This window comes from Cryptomeria japonica, chromosome 4, assembly GCF_030272615.1.
Source record: "Cryptomeria japonica chromosome 4, Sugi_1.0, whole genome shotgun sequence".
NCBI classification, from domain to species: domain Eukaryota; kingdom Viridiplantae; phylum Streptophyta; class Pinopsida; order Cupressales; family Cupressaceae; genus Cryptomeria; species Cryptomeria japonica.
In genome coordinates, this window is record NC_081408.1 from 592,273,984 (window position 1) to 592,294,205 (window position 20,222).

General features: G+C 35.9%; 1 protein-coding gene across 1 annotated transcript; it reads right to left on the reverse strand.

Annotated features, from left to right (window-relative positions):
• Positions 1–826: 826 nt before the first annotated feature.
• LOC131078667 (VQ motif-containing protein 25-like) lies at positions 827–1,384 on the reverse strand. Its single transcript, XM_058016421.1, has one exon. It carries the CDS (start codon positions 1,382–1,384, stop codon positions 827–829), a length of 558 nt encoding a protein of 185 aa, XP_057872404.1.
• Between the last annotated feature and the right edge of the window lie 18,838 nt (positions 1,385–20,222).

The window sequence follows — 20,222 nt, forward strand, 5'->3', positions numbered from 1 at the left end:
CACGGCTATGTCAACAGCTAACCACATTTTTCCTTGCTTAAAAGTTTCACAAAATCAGAGTCTTGTGTAATTGATAGCCTTTGATAAATTATCTTAGTAACAATCTCATAAGTTATGAATTTTTGTAAACTGGAGCTCTGTGGTTGCAGTTGACAATTAGTTACCACATATTTAAATATTTTGGATTGCTACTGGATTCGCAGAATGCAAGGCCCCGAAGATAAGTTGTTGGCCTATTGATTTGACCGGCTCACCATCACAACTACCACCATTTAAGTCATTCCATGTCAAGCGTCTCTGCATTGCATTTGGCATAACCAAACATTGCTAGATTAGCCCAATAAAGGCTTCTAATCTATAATGGGTTGGGATTGGGATGTCAATATAAATACTTTAAGCGGCGTTGACAAAAAATTAGTGCATACCAACAGTGGATGACACAATCTACTCTTTCGGAGCTCTAACTGGGATTTGTGGATTCCATGCTGGTTTTTCACACATTTACACAGGAATTACAAAATCTCCATTAAAGCTTCTTCAGCAAAACCAGTCAATGAAATTGCTTTTGGAAGCATGATCACAAAAGATGCTATTATTACACAAATATGTTAGAAAAAATACGGGTCAATCGCTGACTGAGAGAGCACTGACTTTCTTATACAAATAAAATTCATTTTGAAATGTGAAATATAGACTAACAAAATATCTTGCCAGAAGATACCCAGAAAGCAAATTGCGATTTGCGCTATCTTCCTGATAAAGAAAAGTATTGAAATAAGAGTGGATAAGTATAATTCTTCAAAATATAGGCGGATCGCGAAGCCCCCTAAGAAGTCATAAAAATTCCCCTGAAGAGATCAATCTGATCGATTGCAGGAGGAGTAATTGTAGGGAACTCAGGTAACATTGCAATGGAACCCAGAAGAGCAGTGAATACATCTATCTCTCCAAACCCACCGAAGCCCCCACAAAAATTCGTTCGGTCATTCTCCATCTTGATTTGTGGTAGAGGAGAGTTTGGTTGCTCTTCGGTGCAAAATAATCCCATTGACAACAAATTCTCCTCCTCGTCATCAGTCAGTGCCTCATGATCAGAATGATCAACTCTCAGCATTTTCTTCGACAAATCAGGGATCTGAGGGCTAAGCGTACGGTTGAGCTTCTTTTGTGTAAACTTTTTGGATGAGCAAGAAGAATGCTTTCCAGTAAGCTCTTGGACAATGGCGCGGAAGTTAGCTGGATCAGTATTCACCATCGTTGGTGGACAAATATGCACAATTCGTATAACTGGAGTGATCTTCTGTACAGAAGAGTTGGATTTCGATATTACGTGAGAGGACTTGCATGTGCTCAAACGTCCTGATTGACCTCTTTTACCCTCCATGAATCTTGTTTGGAGGAAAGCTCTGTCGAATAATCGATTCTCTTCTCAGCTACTTAAAAGGATTGTCCATCATCCTGTCATGAAGCGAATGTCAAATTTCTACAATTTCTTATCCATACAAAGCGTAAGCGAATCTTGCAATAAACTGAGTCGTCGTACGTGCCTTGAATTTGACCGCCATGCTTACCTGTCCAACGATAATTTCACAACGGCAATATCGCGTAACTTGCAACTCTCTTTGAACTCATAGCTCAAAGTCAATTCATACTGAAGTGTAAAATTTTATTTATTAAATTATTAGATAAAAAAGTTTAAAAGAGTTTTTTTAATTAAATTATGTAGAAGTTTTATAAAGTCAACGTTTTAAATCACATTTCATTAGCCATTATCAAGATGAAGTAGATAACAAAGTGCAATAAAACATAATAATACAACTTAAAATTTATACAAAACAATTAAATATTAACACAAATTATAGAAAAGGAAGCAAATTAGAATCCTAATTAATGAAAACAAGAAAATTGAAGTAATAATGAGCTTAAAACGTAGGAAAACAAACCTGTGACAAAAATATAAACATGAAAACAGAAATAAACTCTTAATGGTTCTGAAAAGTAAGGGGTTACTAGATGACTAAAATACCAAATGAGGATCCCCATGGAAAAATATACAAGTGGAAAATTGATAAGGAATAAAAAAGGAACACAAAGGGAAGGAATCACAACCCATGACCAACTGAGGAGGACTTAGACCAAAGGATGTTTGACCAACCAAGGGCAATAAACCAAAAGAATCCTTTTGATTTATTTATTTTAACTATTACAAGATAGGGGTTCTTCTCAAATATAGTAATAAAGGTGCTCATCTTAAATTATATTGTAGCTAAGATGATAAGTAATCTGATCAATTATTTTGAAAGGATCATCTTGGGAAGTCAAGAAAGTAATTAAAAATTTAGATGAGTGGACAATTTCTAGCAAGGAATAAGAATGGATGAAGAAAGAACCTATACATATACATATACTATACGTATATATACATATGCATATGCATATGCATATACATATAGTTGGATATTTTTTTAATAAGTGCCTCTTTGTTGTTAGTATACTCAATCTCAAAAACTATACAAATAATATCATCAAAATTTAAATAGACAATAATTTAATGAATCATATGGAAAATAATGATTCACTTCATATAATTGAACATGAAAATGAAGGACATGATAGGTAGGTTCTCCAGCTAGGTGGCCACCCATATTTTTAGGGGAGGAAATAAAGTTTCTTGCACTTTAGCCAATTAAGGTCTCAAATTTGGGGAGTGTAATTACTAGACCAAGGAAGGAGAGGTTTCGTGCCATGTCAGAGACATCCTCTTAGTGACAGGAACGAAAGGTTTGCCAAAAATGAAGTTTAAGATTATTCTCAAAATCTTGTCTGTGGCATATATGATATGGATTGCCACTTGCAATTGGGGGATGGGTTGCCTAGTGAAGACTAACATGACGAGGTCATGTCATCATAATTTCAAAAGCTTTGTTAATAGTAAAAGTAGTAAATGCAAATATGACGTCTCCATGTACCTTTGGGATTTGGCATTAGAGGATATTTTTAGGTGCCCACACAAGAAAAATATATGATAACACTTGGAGAGAGTAGGATTATAATTATTAGTCCTTATGAAAAGGTGCAACTCAAAAAAATAAATTAAAAGACAAGGTTTTTTCAGGAAGGTAAATAAAGGTTTTGTTGGTGGCGAGCATAATATTTATTTTGTTGGTATTCCAAAAATACCCATTGTTAATTCTTCTACTTTGGTTTTGGGTCCCGCTAATGCTGTTTTAATTTTTGGGTTGAAATAGACACTACCATGGGTGGCCAAAGACTAAGGGTTGAGCCCACCTTGATTGCTTCAATCAATTAAAGCATGTAGGTTTGGGATATCTTTGATAGAGGGAGGATAAATCCATTTTTTAAAGCTATGATTGGGAGCGATGAGGATTTATCATCACAATTTATGAAAATTTAGAGAAATGGGAGAGTAGAGGTTGGAGGTGTCAAAATGGAAGTTTCAGTGGAAGTCATTGCACAATCCATAACACAATCCATAGGCTTAAATTGTGATGATGAAAAGGTTCATAGGCTGAGACAAAATGAAGATTATCAAGACTACATGGAGCTCTTTTTAGAAATGGGGGAATGCCTTAAAAGACACAAGAATGGGTTTAGTCGAGAGGATGTACCACCTCCTTGGGTCGTCATGAGATACCATCTTATTAAGTATTTTACCTTGCAAGGGATATTCACTACAATTCATGGATACCATTTCCCTCTATTGATTCATCTTTGTCATCACAAACCAATAAATTTCCCCTACTTCCTCTTTCCTTCAATGGGTAAATATGCTTCCATGTGAGTTTATCCTGTGTTGCATCAAGTTCTAATTTATACTCTTTACAATTTCTATTCAAAAAATACCCCTGTTGTGAATCCGACCCCTCCTTAGGATGCCCCTAAGAAATATTACCAAAACCCCTATGTGCCCTATAATTAGAAAAAAATAATTTTCTTTAAAGATGAAGTATTGTCTTCCTTGCACATTGTTTCCCTTAGGAAAGCTTTTCTTAGCCCTCCTAGGAAGAAAAAACTCAAACTAGGTAATGATACTCCCCCTTTGGTTGTGGATATTGGTCCCAAGACCACTACAGGAAAAGGCATGAAAATTTAGTTAAACCCCAGTGATGTTCACTCCAAGCCTCTTAGTGGCAAGGGAGAAAAGGCTTGCATGTCCTTTTAAGACAACCCTATTGTTTTCTTCCCCCCTCTTGTTGACTTGTCTAACACTAAGCCTGCTAAAGATAGTATCATAAACTCACCTCAAAAGTATATGTTAGTTAGACTGGCCAAGTTATTTGCAACTACTAAAATCATCGAGGTCATTGTAAATGCCTAACATGAAGAGGAAATTGAAGACCATTCTAAGGACCCCACCTTCAATGGGACTAAATTTGAAAGAAGTGAGGATACTCGAGAAGAACCTATTGATTTGGTTATAGAAGAATATCCATCTCACTAAATCCCAATGGAAAGTAAGTTAAATGAAGCTCTTGAGGGTCTGAACAACCTTAAAGACTATGGAGAAGATGAGGAACTATAAGCTGCAAAGGAGCTTAGATTGGCCCTGTAGGCTACCACTTCTTTTCCTCTTGAGTCTCTAATAATGCCACACCCTCCCAACCTACCGGGGTTCCCTTTAGACGACTTGTCAAAATTTAATTTCAACAAACCAGAATCATTGGTAGTTACTAAAAAGTCTATTTTCTATTGTTAGTACTAGTTGCTAACACCTAGTACCATTAAACCCATACTTACCTTGTCTCTAGTACATCTCAAATTACTTACAAAATATTGCACAACTATTACTTTGTCCTTCTACTACTCATTGATCATGTGACCTTGAACCAAGTGGGAACCATCATTAAAATTTTCAACTTAGAATATTCATTTGATATTATGTCTTTGACTACAAACCAAAGACTTTCTAAAGAATGTCATTTTCTTGACCAACAATTTATACAACTCCTTATTTAGTATGACATCATTATTCCTTTATGGATAATGGCACCCCTCACTATTTAAAAATTTATTTGTTAAGCTACTCTTGAGAGGCCCATTCTTAATGTCTAAACTCTAAAGTAGATTAAAATTTTAATCCTTACTATATTTTTATAGGCTATATGTTAGTGTAGCATATTACATTTTGATTGTTTCAAGAAATTTCCATTGTAGTGCTTATTTTTTATTAAGATAGGTTGGGTTTTTGAAAGCGCCCAATCCCTATTACATAGAAAGGAGGTTACCAAAGTGGTAATTGAAAAAAGTAAAAAGGATAAACCTAATAGAATTGACTAACTGATAGGTAAAACATAATATTATTGCCTTACAAGTAGCTTGAAGAGTCAAAGGGCATTGAAATATTTTAAATTTTGTAGTTTCGTTGCTCAATAATTCTCCCTGCCAACATACCATCTTGTGAAGACAAGGAGTGCCATGTTAGACATATTATTGCCTCTAGTGGCAAAGTATTTTATTTTAAGAAACAATAAAAGAAATATGTAACATGGTTTAGAGAAAAGCCATGGCATATTTGATGGTAAATTCATTTACCAATGTAGAATAATCAACCAGTTATTCAGTATTAAAATGTTTGAAATTTATTTTGTTTTTGATATAAGTTTGTAATAATAAGAAAGTGAGAGCATGTGAGAATTGTCGAGGTTTTATCATTTAAAATATTCTTACTAACTACTTTAATCATCCCTACCTAAATTTACTACTGTTGGCATGATTGGTATAACTAATGCAGATGGAGAATGATGACTGAACTGGTAAAAGACTATTTGTGATGACATTGTGATGAAGAGATTGAGATTGCATGATGGATGACTTTGATCAATTATTTGTGTTGGTATTGATGGAAAATAATGTTTATTCATGTCTACTTATGTTTACTTATGTTGTATTGTGTCATCTAAATCTTTTTAGTCTACCGGAAAGAGCTTACTGGTAAAGAATTAAGAATCTAGGAATTAGGACTTTAACCGGTAAACGAGGAAATATTTTGATTGTATTTGGCCATTGGTGATGATTGAGGCTTTGTGGTTTTGAATGTGAGGTTTTATCATTGTAACATGTATCTGACTAGAACCGCATCATGTTGTGACAACAGGAAGTTATGTTTATAATTTCTGTTGAGTTTTTGCTAGGGTTTAAGGACCGCTAAATAATTCTCTCAACCGGTAATGATTTTTGGTTTAGCAGTGATGTACATCAAGTTCACATGTTGCTGATGATGTGGCACAACCCGTGTGAAGTGTTTGAATTATGTTTTGGCATGATCAATATGGAATTTCTTGGGAATGTGCAAAGTGCTTAGCAAAATGTGCTAAGGGTTTGACTTTGTATCAGATCGAGTTGTTGTGATCAGATGCGATCACTCAACGATTGATATTGATTTATAATTTATTGTAATGATCCATATGATGATCTGTAATGAGTTGTAAAGATCTATGATGATCTATGTTGTAAGTCTTAGGGTTTTTTTTCCAGCCTAGTTGTAAAAGTTATTTATGTTAGTATAGTTGATCTTTTGGTGTGTTGGTGATTTTGAGGAGTGTGCGAAGCCAAACTAAAGTGTGAGAAGATATGCCAGAGTGTTGAAGTCTTAGAGCTTAATTGGATCTAATCAAGCAAATAGTTGAGTGCTATACACAGATTATTCACTATTGTTCGCTAATAGTTGTAGTAGATAAAATCCCTTAATCGGGTAGGTCCTTACATGCTTCACATTATAAATCCCCTAATAGGGTGACTCAACACATGAGTTATAAATCCTCTTGTGAGGTTGATCCTAACAAATTAAAAGCTCCTAATAGGGCTGAGGTAAATCCCTTAACCGAGTGACTCCTAATAGGGTCTTCTCCTAACAGGGCATCTTTGTAAGCTCTTAAATAGGCTAGGCTCCTAACAGGGCGCATTCTAAAAGAGTGAAAAATTCTTGTGGGTACCAATTCCCACTATAGTTTTTCCCTATTCGGGTTTCCACGTGAAAATCATGGTTTTCATGTGGTGAATGTTTTTGATGTGATGTTATGCTTTACTTTCAGTTTATGCATGGATAATGAACACTTAATGTGCATCATTGATATATGAGTTTAGTAGATGTTTATCAGCAGATATTGGTATTGGTAAATGACTCTAGTGTTGATCTATGTTTGATTTGGTGAAATTTTTATAATTCTAAGTTTCTGATTTCAAATTATTGTTAATACTGATTCACCCCCCCCTCTCAGTATTAGTCGAATCCTCTAAGATTAACAATTGGTATCAGATCATTGGTACTCTATGTGTAGAAAGCCTAATAGCTTTAGGGAAAGATCCTGTGAAAGATGATGAAGAAGGAGAGTCCCAATTTTACCAAGGACAACTATTGGATATTGAGTGGTCAGATGAAGATCTACATTGAAGGAATGGGTTCATAGTATTGGAATCTTGTGGTAACAAAGTATGTTGCTCCTACTACCAGCCCCTTGACATCGTATGAACTCAAAGAACAACAAGAAAACATTATGTCGCTTGAAGGAATTGTAGGTAATTTGTCTGAATCTGAGTATATAAATGTTCATGGATTAGAGACTACAAATGAGGTATGGGAGAAATTAAAATTAATGTATGGAGGAGATGAACATGTACAAAGGGCAAATGAAAAAATTTTAAGAGGCAAATTTGATGATATAAAAATGGTTGATGGTGAGAACATAGCATAATATGGTCAAAGGATAAAGGAAACTGTAGGAGGTATAAAGAGTGCCAAAGGTAAGATTGAAGATGATATTGTTGTTAGTAAAATGCTTAGAACTCTTTTACCGTAATATTCTATCAGATTTTCTGCTATTCAAGAATTGAGATCTATTTTTAAAGATAAAGTCACTATTGATTCTCTAATTGGAAAGTTAACCGCATTTGAGATAAACGGTTTTGATAATAGTGTTTCTAAACCTTTTGAATCTTATTTTAAGGCTTATGTAATCAGTACATCTGTGAGGAAAGGAAACGACACTTGTCATAATCATGACTGCAGGTCTAGTCATGGAAGTAGCAAAGGTGATGGTGATGAAGAAGATCATCTGATGGAGCTGGAGACATTATTGGCTAAGAGATTCCATAGAGGTACTGGCAAGTATAAAGGTAAATTACCCTCGAAGTATTTCTCTTGTAGTAAAGCTGGACACATAGCTGCTAACTACCCTAACATTGATAAGAAAGAGAAGTTTAGGAAATTTATAGAAAAAAGCCAAGAAACATTGTTATGTTGCAGTGGATGAAGGTGTGACTGATGATGAATCAAAAGAAGATGACAATGAGGAGATAGTGTTTGTTGTTGTGAAGGAGGATTTGATTGATGAGAAGGCATTGGTGTCTCACATGGATAGCAGTGATGAGTGGATAATAGATAGTGGTTGCTCACACCACATGACCGGTGACAAAAGTAAGTTCTTATCCCTTGAAGAGTTTGATGGAGTTGTTGTAAGGTTTGGTAATAACTCTCCCTACATGGTTAAAGGTAAAGGATCAATTTCATTAAATGGGAAGAGTAATGCAGGTGATGTCTTTTGGGTTGATGGACTAAAACATAACCTCTTGAGTGTTGGACAACTTAATGATAAGGGATATCTACTTGAATTCAAAAGTGGAGTGTGCAAGATTCTTGGAAACAATGGATAATTGATTGCTACTAGAAAGAAGACTAGAGGTAATCTATTTCATTTGAATACTAATGTGAATGATTGTTTGGTGGCAAACATTGAAGATAGCTGGTTGTGGCATAAGAGATTTTGTTATTTAAATTTTGACAATTTGATTAAAGTTAGTAAGTCAAGTATTGTGAGAGGTTTGCCCCAGCTTGTGAAACCACACAATGTGTTATGTAAGGACTGCTAGATGGGTAAGCTGACCTCTGTATCTTTTAAGAGTAAATCTTTCTCTTCAAATAATACTCTTGATTTGGCTCATACTGATCTTTGTGGTCCTATGAGGACTAAGAGCTATTTTGGTGATAAGTATTTTATGATCTTTATTGATGATTTTTCCAAGATGGTGTAGGTAACTTTTCCAAGAGAAAATTCTGAGGCATTCAGTAAATTTAAAGCATTTAAATCATTAGTTGAGAAAGATACTAGGAAGAATCTAAAATGTTTGAGATCTGACCAGGGAGGTGAATTTACTTCTAATGAGTTTGTAAAGTTCTATGATGAACATGGAATTAAAAGTCAGATGTCAGCTCTTAGAACTCCACAACATAATTGGATAGCAGAGAGAATGAATAGAAAAATTATTGAAGCTGCTAGAACCATGATGTTTCAAGGTGAAGTACAAAAGATGTTTTGGAGAGAAGAAGTTCGCACTCCTGTTTATACTTTGAACCGGGTACATGTCAAAAAAGGTAACAACAAAACATCAAATGAATTATGGCATGGAAAGACTCCTAGTGTAAGTTATTTTAAATTTTTTGGGAGTAAATGTTTTATTAAGAGAGATGATTACACTGAAAAGTTTGATGCTAAGTGTGATGAAGGTATTTTTCTTGGCTACTTTACAAAGAGTAAGGCATTTAAATGTTATAACAAGAGAACTAAGAAGATCATTGACAGTGCTAATATGAAGATTGATGAACTCTCTGAGAAATCTAGTGAGACTAGCAGATCTGAGCCTGAGAAAGATGAAGAAAGACTTGTGTTTATAGAACCGAAGGTGCAGAAGGATAATGAAAAAAATGCTGCAAAACTAGGTGCTCAACTGGTAAATGTAGAGAGCTATGAAGAAGATGAAGCAGGAAGCACATCATCAGAACTAGTTATTCCAAGGTATGTCAGGCTAAATCACTTTGAAGAACAAATAATTGGAGATAAAAATGCTGGTGTACAAACAAGGAGGAAAATCAAAGAAAAATCTTGTCTGATTTCTTCTATTGAGCCTAAAATAGTAAGGGAGGCATTAAAGGATGATGCCTGGATTATTGCAATGAATGAGGAATTGGATCAGATAAAGAAGAAAAAAACATGGATACTTGTTCCTAGACCAGAAGACAAGAATGTGATAAGCACTAAATGGGTCTTTAGAAATAAGTTAAATGAAGAAGGCGAGGTTGTGAGAAATAAAGCAAGGTTGGTTTGCAAAGGCTATGCACAAGAAGAAGGAGAAGATTATGGTGAAACCTTTGCACCGATGGTGATATTGGAAGGAGTAAGAATGTTAATTGCTTATGCTCCATTTAAAGGATTTAATGTCTATCAGATGGATGTTAAATCAACTTTTCTTAATGGCATCCTTGAGGAAGAAGTGTACATAGAACAACCAGATGGATTTGCTTTGTCTGAGGATAAAGATATGGTTTGAAAATTACATAAGGCATTGTATGGATTGAAGCAGGCACTAAGAGAATGGTTTGAAAGATTGCATGCACACCTGATCAAGATAGGATTCCAGTGTACCAGTAAGGATAGTAACATATATCTAAGGACTCATGGAGACAAAGTATTGATAGTTGAAGTATTTGTGGATGACATAATTTTTGGAGGTAATGATGATTTATGCATGGATTTTGCTGAGGAGATGAAGAAAGAATTTGATATGTCTGTTATTGGTGAAATAAATTTTTTCAATGGGTTGCAAGTCCAGCAATTGGATGGTGGAATATTTATCTGTCAGAGTAAGTATCTTAAAGAGGTGTTGAAATAATTTGGCATGGAGGATTGTAAACTTATTGGTACTTCGATGGTGACAGGTTGCAAGTTGTCTAAACAAGATGATTCACCATCTGTTGATGAGAAAGAATACATGTCTATGACTGGTAAGTTGCATTATGTTGTTCATAGCAGACTTGAGATTGCACACGTTGTTAGACTGGTTGCTAGATTTCAAAAGGATCCCAGGGAGACTCACTTGGTATTGGTGAAAAGGATATTCAGGTACCTGAAAGGCACAGTAGATTATGGCTTATTGTATCCTTATAAATAAGATTTTTCTTTGTATGTATTTACTGATGTTGATTGGGCAGGCGATGTTGATGACCAAAAAAGAACTACTGGTGGAGTTTTTCTTCTTGGAGGCAGATTGGTTGCTTCGACAAGTAATAAGGAAACTTGTGTTTCTCAGTCAACAACAGAGGCAGTGTATGTTGCAGAATCAATGAATTGCACACATGCAATCTAGATGAGACATGTGCTTGAAGGATTCAAATTTGATATGTCTGAACTGGTAACTATTTACTGTGTCAATACTAGTACTATTAATATTTAAAAAAATCCCATGTTACATGCAAGAACAAAGCACATAGAATTGAAATATCATTTTTTAAGGGAAAGAGTACAGGAAAAACAAGTCAGAATGGAGTATGTGACAAGAAAAGATAAGCTAGCAAACATTTTCACTAAACCATTACTGGAGACAACTTTTGAGTATCTCATAGGTAAATTAGGGGTCAGACCCCTACATAAGAAGAACTAGATGTAGGAGATACATCAATCTAGTGGGCTTAATGACTCTTTTTCACTTTGGATTGATGAGATGCAGGCTACTCCGCAGGGGGAGCAACTTAGATGAGTTTGCAAACATGTTGGAGATAACAACAACACATTTGATGAATGGTGATGATTATGCACCTTTGGAATCGCTGTCAAAGGGGGAGAAGAAATATGATCAGTCATGGGAGAAGGAATGAAGATAAAGTGTAACTGGCAGATGACCAACATATGAGGTGCAATAAAGAAGAGAAGAGTTGTAGAGAAGGTCCAGAACACAACAGAGCAGTATGAGTTGAGTAAATTGATGTTTGGTGATACCATCAATGCCAAAGAGGGAGAATGTTGGCATGATTGACATAAACTGATGTAGATGGAGAATGATGGCTGAACCGATAAAAGATTGTTTGTGATGACATTGTGATGAAGAGATTGAGATTGCATGATGGATGACTTTGATCAGTTATTTGTGTTTTCATTGATGGAAACTAATGTTTATTCATGTCTACTAATGTTTACTTATGTTTTATTGTATCATCTAAATATGTTTGGTCTACTGGAAAGAGCTTATTGGTAGAGAATCAAGAAATTGGAAATTAGGACCTTAACCGGTAAATGAGAAAATATTTTAATTGTATCTAGTGGTTGGTGATGATTGAGGCTTTGTGGTTTTGAATGTGAGATTTTATCATTGTAACATGTATCTGACCAAAACCATATCATGTTGTGACAACTGAAAGTTATGTTTAAAATTTCTGTTGAGTTTTTGCTAAGGTTTAAGAAGGGTTTAAGGACAGGTAAATAATTCTCTTAATTGGTAATGATTTTTGGTTTCACGATGATCTACATAAAGTTCACATATTGGTGATGATGTGGTACAAATTGTGTGAAGTGTTTGAATTATGTTTTGACACGATCAAGATGGAATTTCTTGGGAATATGCAAAGTGCTTAGCAGAATGTGCTAAGGGTTTGACTTTGCGTCAGATCGAGTTATTTGTGATTAGTTACGATTACTCAATGGTTGATATTGATTTGTAATTGATTGTAATGATCCATATGATGATTTGTAACAAGTTGTAAAGATTGGTGATGCTCTATGTTGTAAGTCTTAGTGTTTTGTTGCCGACCTAGTTGAAAAAGTTATCTATGTTGGTATAGTTGATGTTTTGGTGTGTCAGCAATTTTGAGTAGTGTGCGAAGCCGAACCGGAGTGTGAGAAGATCTGCTAGAGTGTTGCAGACTTAGAGCTTAATTGGATATAATCAAGCAAGCAATTAAGTGCTATACACTAGGGATAACTTTAAGAAACCACCCCCCAGGCAACTATGTAAAATCCTGGCGAATCAGACATTATTTTCGGGGGAAAATTTTCATATGGATGGTGAAACTTTTTTTCAAAATAGGGCAAAAATTTATTTTGTATTGGCAATTTTTTTCTAGGGTACAAAAATTCCATAAATTTCTGGCGAATTATACCTTGTTCTATGAGGAAAATATATATTGTAGGAGGAGAATAATTTTTGTTAAAAAGAACAAATACATAATTGTATGGGTAACAATTTTTACTATGAAGGAAAAATTATTTAAATGTATTGGCGAGTTTTATCCACTGCTTGAAAATTATTGAATTTGTTTTTGCGAATATTTTGTTATTTATGGAAAAATATACAATTTATTGGCGATTTCATGAATTCATTGTCATTAATAGACAAGGCACATCACATCACATCAGTACATCACATTGAATCCAGACTCTGCATGATGTATCAATAAGTGTGGCCTCTTTGACACGTGAAGGGTGACACATACCTAAAATCCATCAGTGATTTTAAACCATTCGGTGATCGTAGATCAATGGCTGAAGTTTTATTTCAGCCCAATTTTTTGAATAGAACATAGCTCACCAGAAAGTGCCCAGAATGGAATTGGATACAATAGACACGTATCAAATCTCATGAATCAAGATTGATAAATTTGGTCATTTAATATATATCTATTCACTTATGACAATCCACACTGTCCCCACGACTTCCAATGTGGTGCTTGCCAACTTGGTACTGGTTTTGAGCTGTTTCCAAATTTAAAGCAATTAATACGATTAGAGAAGTAATTATTACATTCAAGAAATTTCTTTATATACAATCTCTTCTTCTTTCATCTTTAATTAGCCTTTTCCATTTGGTAGATAAATCGTTCATGGTATTTAAATTCTTCCTCTTGTTTAGGTTGTTTAATTTGTTAATCTGTTTTCTCAAGATGGACACTCCCATCCACTTGAGAAGCATTTCTACAAAGGACTACAGGGCCTTTCTGGGCTTTGTTAAGGATGAAACCCTCCAATTAGTCTGCAAGGAGGTTGGGTCGTTCATCAATGAGGTTGTACAGATGGTGCTGGGCAGAGAGTTTCTGCGAAACTAAAATAGATACCGTGTTAACACAGACATTACATCTTGTTTCTTAGCATCTCTTCTGGACCTTGGAGGAGACAAGGTGGATATGCTGATGCTGTTGAGGAAAGTTTTTAAGGAAGACTTCCTTGGAGATGACATTACTATTGTCATCCTTGCAAAAGTAGGGGTGGGGATCCCTTGGGCAAGTGAATTAACCAAGCTTCTCCTCCCTGACCAAATAGTGCCAGCGGCCAGGCAACCATTTCTCTTGAACCTAAATGTGGAGAACTTGACGCGTCACAGGAAATGGGCGTGGATTAGCAAGGACTTCCTCCAGAAATGGTTGCTCCTGGACGACTTTCCAAACTACAATTGGCTTGAAGAATTGTCTCAGCTTATGTTGTCCGAAGAATTCTACATGGAAGGAGGGCAGGATTCTTAGTGCAAAGTTGTAAACCATCCACTACCTGTGCCCTAGCCCTACCCCCTGGGCCCCTAGTAGTTTTTTTTCCTATGTCCTCGAAACCTAATAGGCTCAGTGGCTCACTCAGTTTGGCTTTTAAGTTTTTGAGGGACTCAAGTCTCAGACTTGAGACGAAAAAATTGTAAATTTCCAAAGCATAAATATTAATGATAATTTTTCAAATTCCATTTTGTTTCAGTTTGCCTCTTACAGTCTTATGGCTATAAAAATGCTTTCTATAATTCTATTTCCTTTTTATTAATTAATTTATTTCAAATTCTTTTTGTATATGAGCTACGTTATTTCAATTATTTGTTAAACAATGGAAATAAATTTAATACTGTGATCTTTTTTATGTAATGCTATAAAAAAAAAATTCAACATGTTCCATTAATTATTTGTACATTGATTATGGTTGATTATAATTTTATAAATATATAGTCATTCAAAATACAAAATTTCAAAAATTTCAAGATACAAAAGTTTATTGGTTAAGGTTTTTTCATTCTATTAATTCGAAAGTTTCAAGATACAAAATTGCAGTCATTCATGCATAAATGCAGACAGAGAGAAAACCATACTGCCCACAACTTATAGCAAACAGACAAAAAAACCAGTTCATTGTTGGATATCCATAACAAATGTTCCAGCAGTAATAAATCATTTGGAAGGAAATTAAAAAACACTGGCCAATAGGCCGCTCACTCACTATCCCCTTGGGTCGCCTCCTCCCAGTCCCTTCCCTCCTCAAAGGTCAATGCTTTCCCTTTTGCTATTTCAGCTTTCATTTTTGGAATGCAATTTAGGCACTCAAAGTCAGGATCGCCTTCCAAGCTTGCCAGTAGCTATATGGCCCTTCCTTCTTCAGCCCTATCTTTCAATTCCCTACCAACCTCCATCCTTGCCACCACATGCAAAGCCTTTAGGACTTCATCCACCCTAGTTAATTTCACAAAGAGTTTCATCGCTTACCACCCCACTCGGGCACGTTCACGGCACTGGTATTTGATTTCATCCTCTGGGCCACGAATAAAAGGAAGCAATTCCTCCTGGTCATCCCCTTCCTTAATTCGAATGCCAACTCTCGGCACCACCCACTCCAAGATTGAATCCAGGTTAATCAAAAAATCCCTATCAATCAATTTGACCAATGTGAGTTTTACCTTTTTCACCTCCAGTTTGAATTCATAGGCCCACGCTAGAATCAGAGAGTAAACCTCCATGGTAGTTCGATACCGGTGACTGATATGTGCCACCTCCTCCACAAGCATCAGTCGAGGTGTCGCCCACAACTTCTCCTCCTTAAACCTAAACAATCCTTGCATTCATTTATCAGATACTTTTCCCAAAAAGGGCACCAACTTCTTGTCTGTTCGCAGTGTGAAATCGGCCTCCATGGTCACCTGCAATTTCAAAAGCACTTCCTACAAAAAATGTCTTACAGAAGCTACGAACTACAGATTTGTTCTACTTCAAAGAAAAAATTAGCACACAGATCAAAAGGTAATAAATTCTGCCTCCGTCGTATAGGCCAGGTAATGAATGTGTATGATAAGGCATTAATGCCATGAGATCAAGAAAAATATTTCCTACCATCCTCCCCTTCCTCCGATCGTGCGACCTGCCACAAACAACTCCTTCTGCAACAATTAATCGCCACCTTGGCATTTGTACTTTCCAAATTTGCTCGCCTTAACAAGTTGAGGACTGCATATTTTTTTAAATTAATACACTAAATTTATGTTGAACTTTTATATATATTTTTAAACTATTTTTAAAAAATATGTATCGTAAACATATTTTCAAATAATTTTGTTAAACTTTAAATTAATATTTTAGATTTAATATTGAATGTTTTCTTTTTTATATTAAACTTTTACCTTCAAATTGTATATCAAAATTTATATTTTTATTTAGTTATTTATTCTATTCTAGAAACTAAGTTTCATGTTTTATACTATTTTTGAATTTCAAATTTTTACAAATAATAGTAACATTATATTTAATAGTTATCTCAAACTATTGCAAATATTTAAAATTTAAATGTCTCTTATTATGGGACCGACGACATCTGACAACACTCAAGTTATCAATAGGTATCATCATCCATCAGATGAGCAAAGATCAACGGCTAAGGGTGGATTTCGGCCAAAATGTGGGCAGTGAACACATTTGTGAGAAATTCGCCCAGAATTGAACATTTTAAATTTAATTAAATATAATTAAGCCTATAGTCTATAGACTATAAATCTCTTTTTCGGGCGGAAGTTTAAAATGATTAAATAGACTTAAAAAATAGACCCGAAAAGTGACACGAGTATGGTGACGTGCCCGAAAAATGGCAAAAGCCGTGGGACCCACTAAATCTTTAAACAGGTACCATCATCCATTGGATGAACAAAGATCAACGACTTAAGGTGGATTTCGGCCCGAATGTGGGAAGTGAGCACATTTGTGAGAACTTCACCTGGAATTGAACATTTTAAATTTAATTAAATATAATTAAGTCTATAGTCTATAGATTATAAATCTCTTTTTCGGGCAAAAGTTTAAAATGATTAAATAGACTTTAAAAATAGACCCGAAAAGTGACACGAGTATGGTGACATGCTAGAAAAATGATAGAAGTCGTGGGACCCACTACATCTGAAAATAGCTACCATCGTCCATTGGATGAACAAAGATCAATGACTTAGGGTGGATTTCGGCTCGAATGTGGGAAGTGAACACATTTGTGAGAACTTCGCCCAGAATTGAACATCTTAAATTTAATTAAATATAATTAAGTCTAGCGCTATAAAGCTCTTTTTCAGGTGGAATTTTAAAATGATTAAATAGACTTAAAAAACAGACCCAAAAAGTGACCCGAGTATGGTGACGTGCCAGAAAAATGACAGAAGTCATGGGACCCACCATCCCACGACATCTGACAGCAGGTACCACCGTCCATTGGATGAGCAAAGATCAATGACTTCAGATAGATTTCAGCCCGAATGAGGGAAGTGAACACATTTGTGAGAACTTCGCCCAGAATTGAAGCGTTTTAAATTTAATTAAATATAATTAAGTCTAAAGTCCTCAGAATGTATACTGAAGTAATGAATGTTTTGTCCTTCGGCATGCAATAGTTATTAATAATAATATTGGGATTATGTGAACCAGTATGAGGACATAATGACATTGTATGTTGTCATTGATGTCAATATGTTGAAGAGGTGTGAATCGACATATGTGAGAACCGGTATAACACTGTGAACCGGCACATGGAAGCGTTGTATGACTACCGGTTGGTAGTCTCAACTTCAGGGTTTCCGGTTGAAATGCTTCAAGCCTGTGTGGCTCAACTAGTGACTTTGTGTGATGAGTTAGCATTGTAACAAAAAATAGATCATGTTGCCACGTCAACCTTGTGCGCGTGAAGGATCTTGCATGAAGGACATTGTTCCTATCTACCTCGGGAATGTGCGAAGTTTGTAAAATGGTGATAACTAGTGATGGGTTATCAGCCGCCATGAAATCGGTGAAAATGGACGATGAAGAATATCTTGAGATTGGACCAAGACTGTTGCATTTAATATAGTGTTCTCAACGGTCAGGATTGAACTGTTTGAAATCCTTAACCTTGTGCGCGTGAAGGATCTTGCATGAAGGACATTGTTCCTATCTACCTCGGGAATGTGCGAAGTTTGTAAAATGGTGATAACTAGTGATGGGTTATCAGCCGCCATGAAATCGGTGAAAATGGATGATGAAGAATATCTTGAGATTGGACCAAGACTGTTGCATTTAATATAGTGTTCTCAACGGTCAGGATTGAACTGTTTGAAATCCTTAACCTTGTGTGCGTGAAGGATCTTGCATGAAGGACATTGTTCCTATCTACCTCGGGAATGTGCGAAGTTTGTAAAATGGTGATAACTAGTGATGGGTTATCAGCCGCCATGAAATCGGTGAAAATGGACGATGAAGAATATCTTGAGATTGGACCAAGACTGTTGCATTTAATATAGTGTTCTCAACGGTCAGGATTGAACTGTTTGAAATCCTTAAGCTAACAGGTTTAGGGTTTAGGGTTTATGCTACCAACCTATCTATTTTCCTATAAGGTCGATGTTGTGATTCTTTCTAGGGCTGTGGCAAAAGTTGTGTGTGTGTATCCAAGAGAAGGGATACGTGATTCTTGCCAGACCAAAAGGAGAGAAGTGATACCTGTAGAGTGTAAGTGCAGAAGGTGAAGAGGAGCTTAAGCGGATCTACATTGGCATTGAGTGTTGTTACCAGATCATTGTAATACCTGTTGATCTCTAACCACCTCAACAGTTGGAAAATCCCTTAACAGGGTAGCCTTAACCGACTTGCTATAAATCCTTTAACAGGATAATTCAAAGCTATTGAGTTCTTGAAATCCTCTAACAAGGTAACCTTTAACAGGGTTTAACCCTTAACCGGGTGATCCCTAACAGGATTGGTTCATAGCACAAACTATTATAATGTCTCTAACTGGATAAGGCTTCTAACAGAGTGGACTTCCAAAGAGTTCAAAAACAGCTTGTGGGTATTCATCCCCACCGTGGTTTTTTCCCAGTTGGGTTTCCACGTGAAAAATATGTGTGTCATGTGTAATGCTTTTATCTTGTGATGCTTTGCTATTGTTTGTCAAGCATATGATGGTTTTGTGTTTTATGCCTGTCAATAAAACATGTTGAACTAGTTGTTATTATGATCAAATGATAGATTACTTGTTTATGCATAAGGGTGAAATGGTAGTGCAGTCTTGAGTTGAGTGAAAAGCTAAGTGAGTAACCAGTTAATTCTTGTCTCAGACATTCTTAGCTTTACCGGTTGCACTCTGTTTCAAACCGGTGTCACTGTCAGCCAGTCATTTGAAGTGTCTACTGTCAAACTAGTTTAGGACTGTATTTTTATCTGTATTGATTCACCCCCCCTCTCAGTACTAGTTTGGTACTATTCACTCATCATTGAGTTATCAATTGGTATCAGAGCATCCTCTAGGTCCTCTGTGTTATAAGCTTAACCGCTTGAGGTAAAGATCCTAGTCAAATGATGAAGAGGGAAGGTCCAAAGTCTAATAGGGAAAATTTTAGTATATGGAAAGATAGGATGGAAATATACATCAGAAGCATGGGTGCTCAACACTGGAGCTATGTTGAGAATGCCTATGTTTTCCCTACCGGTACTCTCACCGATGACCAAAAGAGAGAGATACAGGAGAATGGGCAAGTCATGGAAGCCCTAATTAGTAGTTTATCTGACATTGAGTTTATTGATGTCCAGGATAAGGAAAATCCCAAAGACGTATGGGATACTCTTGAAAATATCTATGGCGATGATGAGCATGTAAAACAGGATAAGGAAGAAAGCCTTAGAGGGAAGTTTGAGGATATGTGGATGATTGAAGGTGAGACCATTGAACAGTATGGAATAAGAATCAAAACCGTTGTTGGAGATATCAAGAGTGCAGGTGGTAAAATAGAAGATTCCACTGTGGTAAGAAAAGTCCTAAGATCCCTATTGCCAGTCTATGCAATAAGGGTTGTTGCTATTCAGGAGCTGAGATGAATAGACAAGACTGAGGTATCCCTGGACTCCATCATAGCAAAGTTAACAGCCTATGAGCTAAATAGTTTTGATGGCAGTGTTCAAAAGACTGAATCAACTTTTAAAGCTTCTGCTGTACCATCCAAAAAAGGAAAAGAAGCTAGCACTAGTGGTGAACCAAGATAGAGCAGAGAAATGGATGATGAGGAGATTTTGATGGCATTTGAAGCTCTCCTTGCCAGAAAACTTCCTAAAGGAACTGACAAATACAAAGGTAAGATACCTTTGAAATGATTTTCTTGCAACCGGATAGGACATATTGCTGTAAACTATCCTAATGGCG

Bases quoted from the DNA above. Each gene is read 5' to 3' on its own strand.
- LOC131078667 (XM_058016421.1), bottom strand. From the start codon at position 1,384: ATGGAGGGTAAAAGAGGTCAATCAGGACGTTTGAGCACATGCAAGTCC.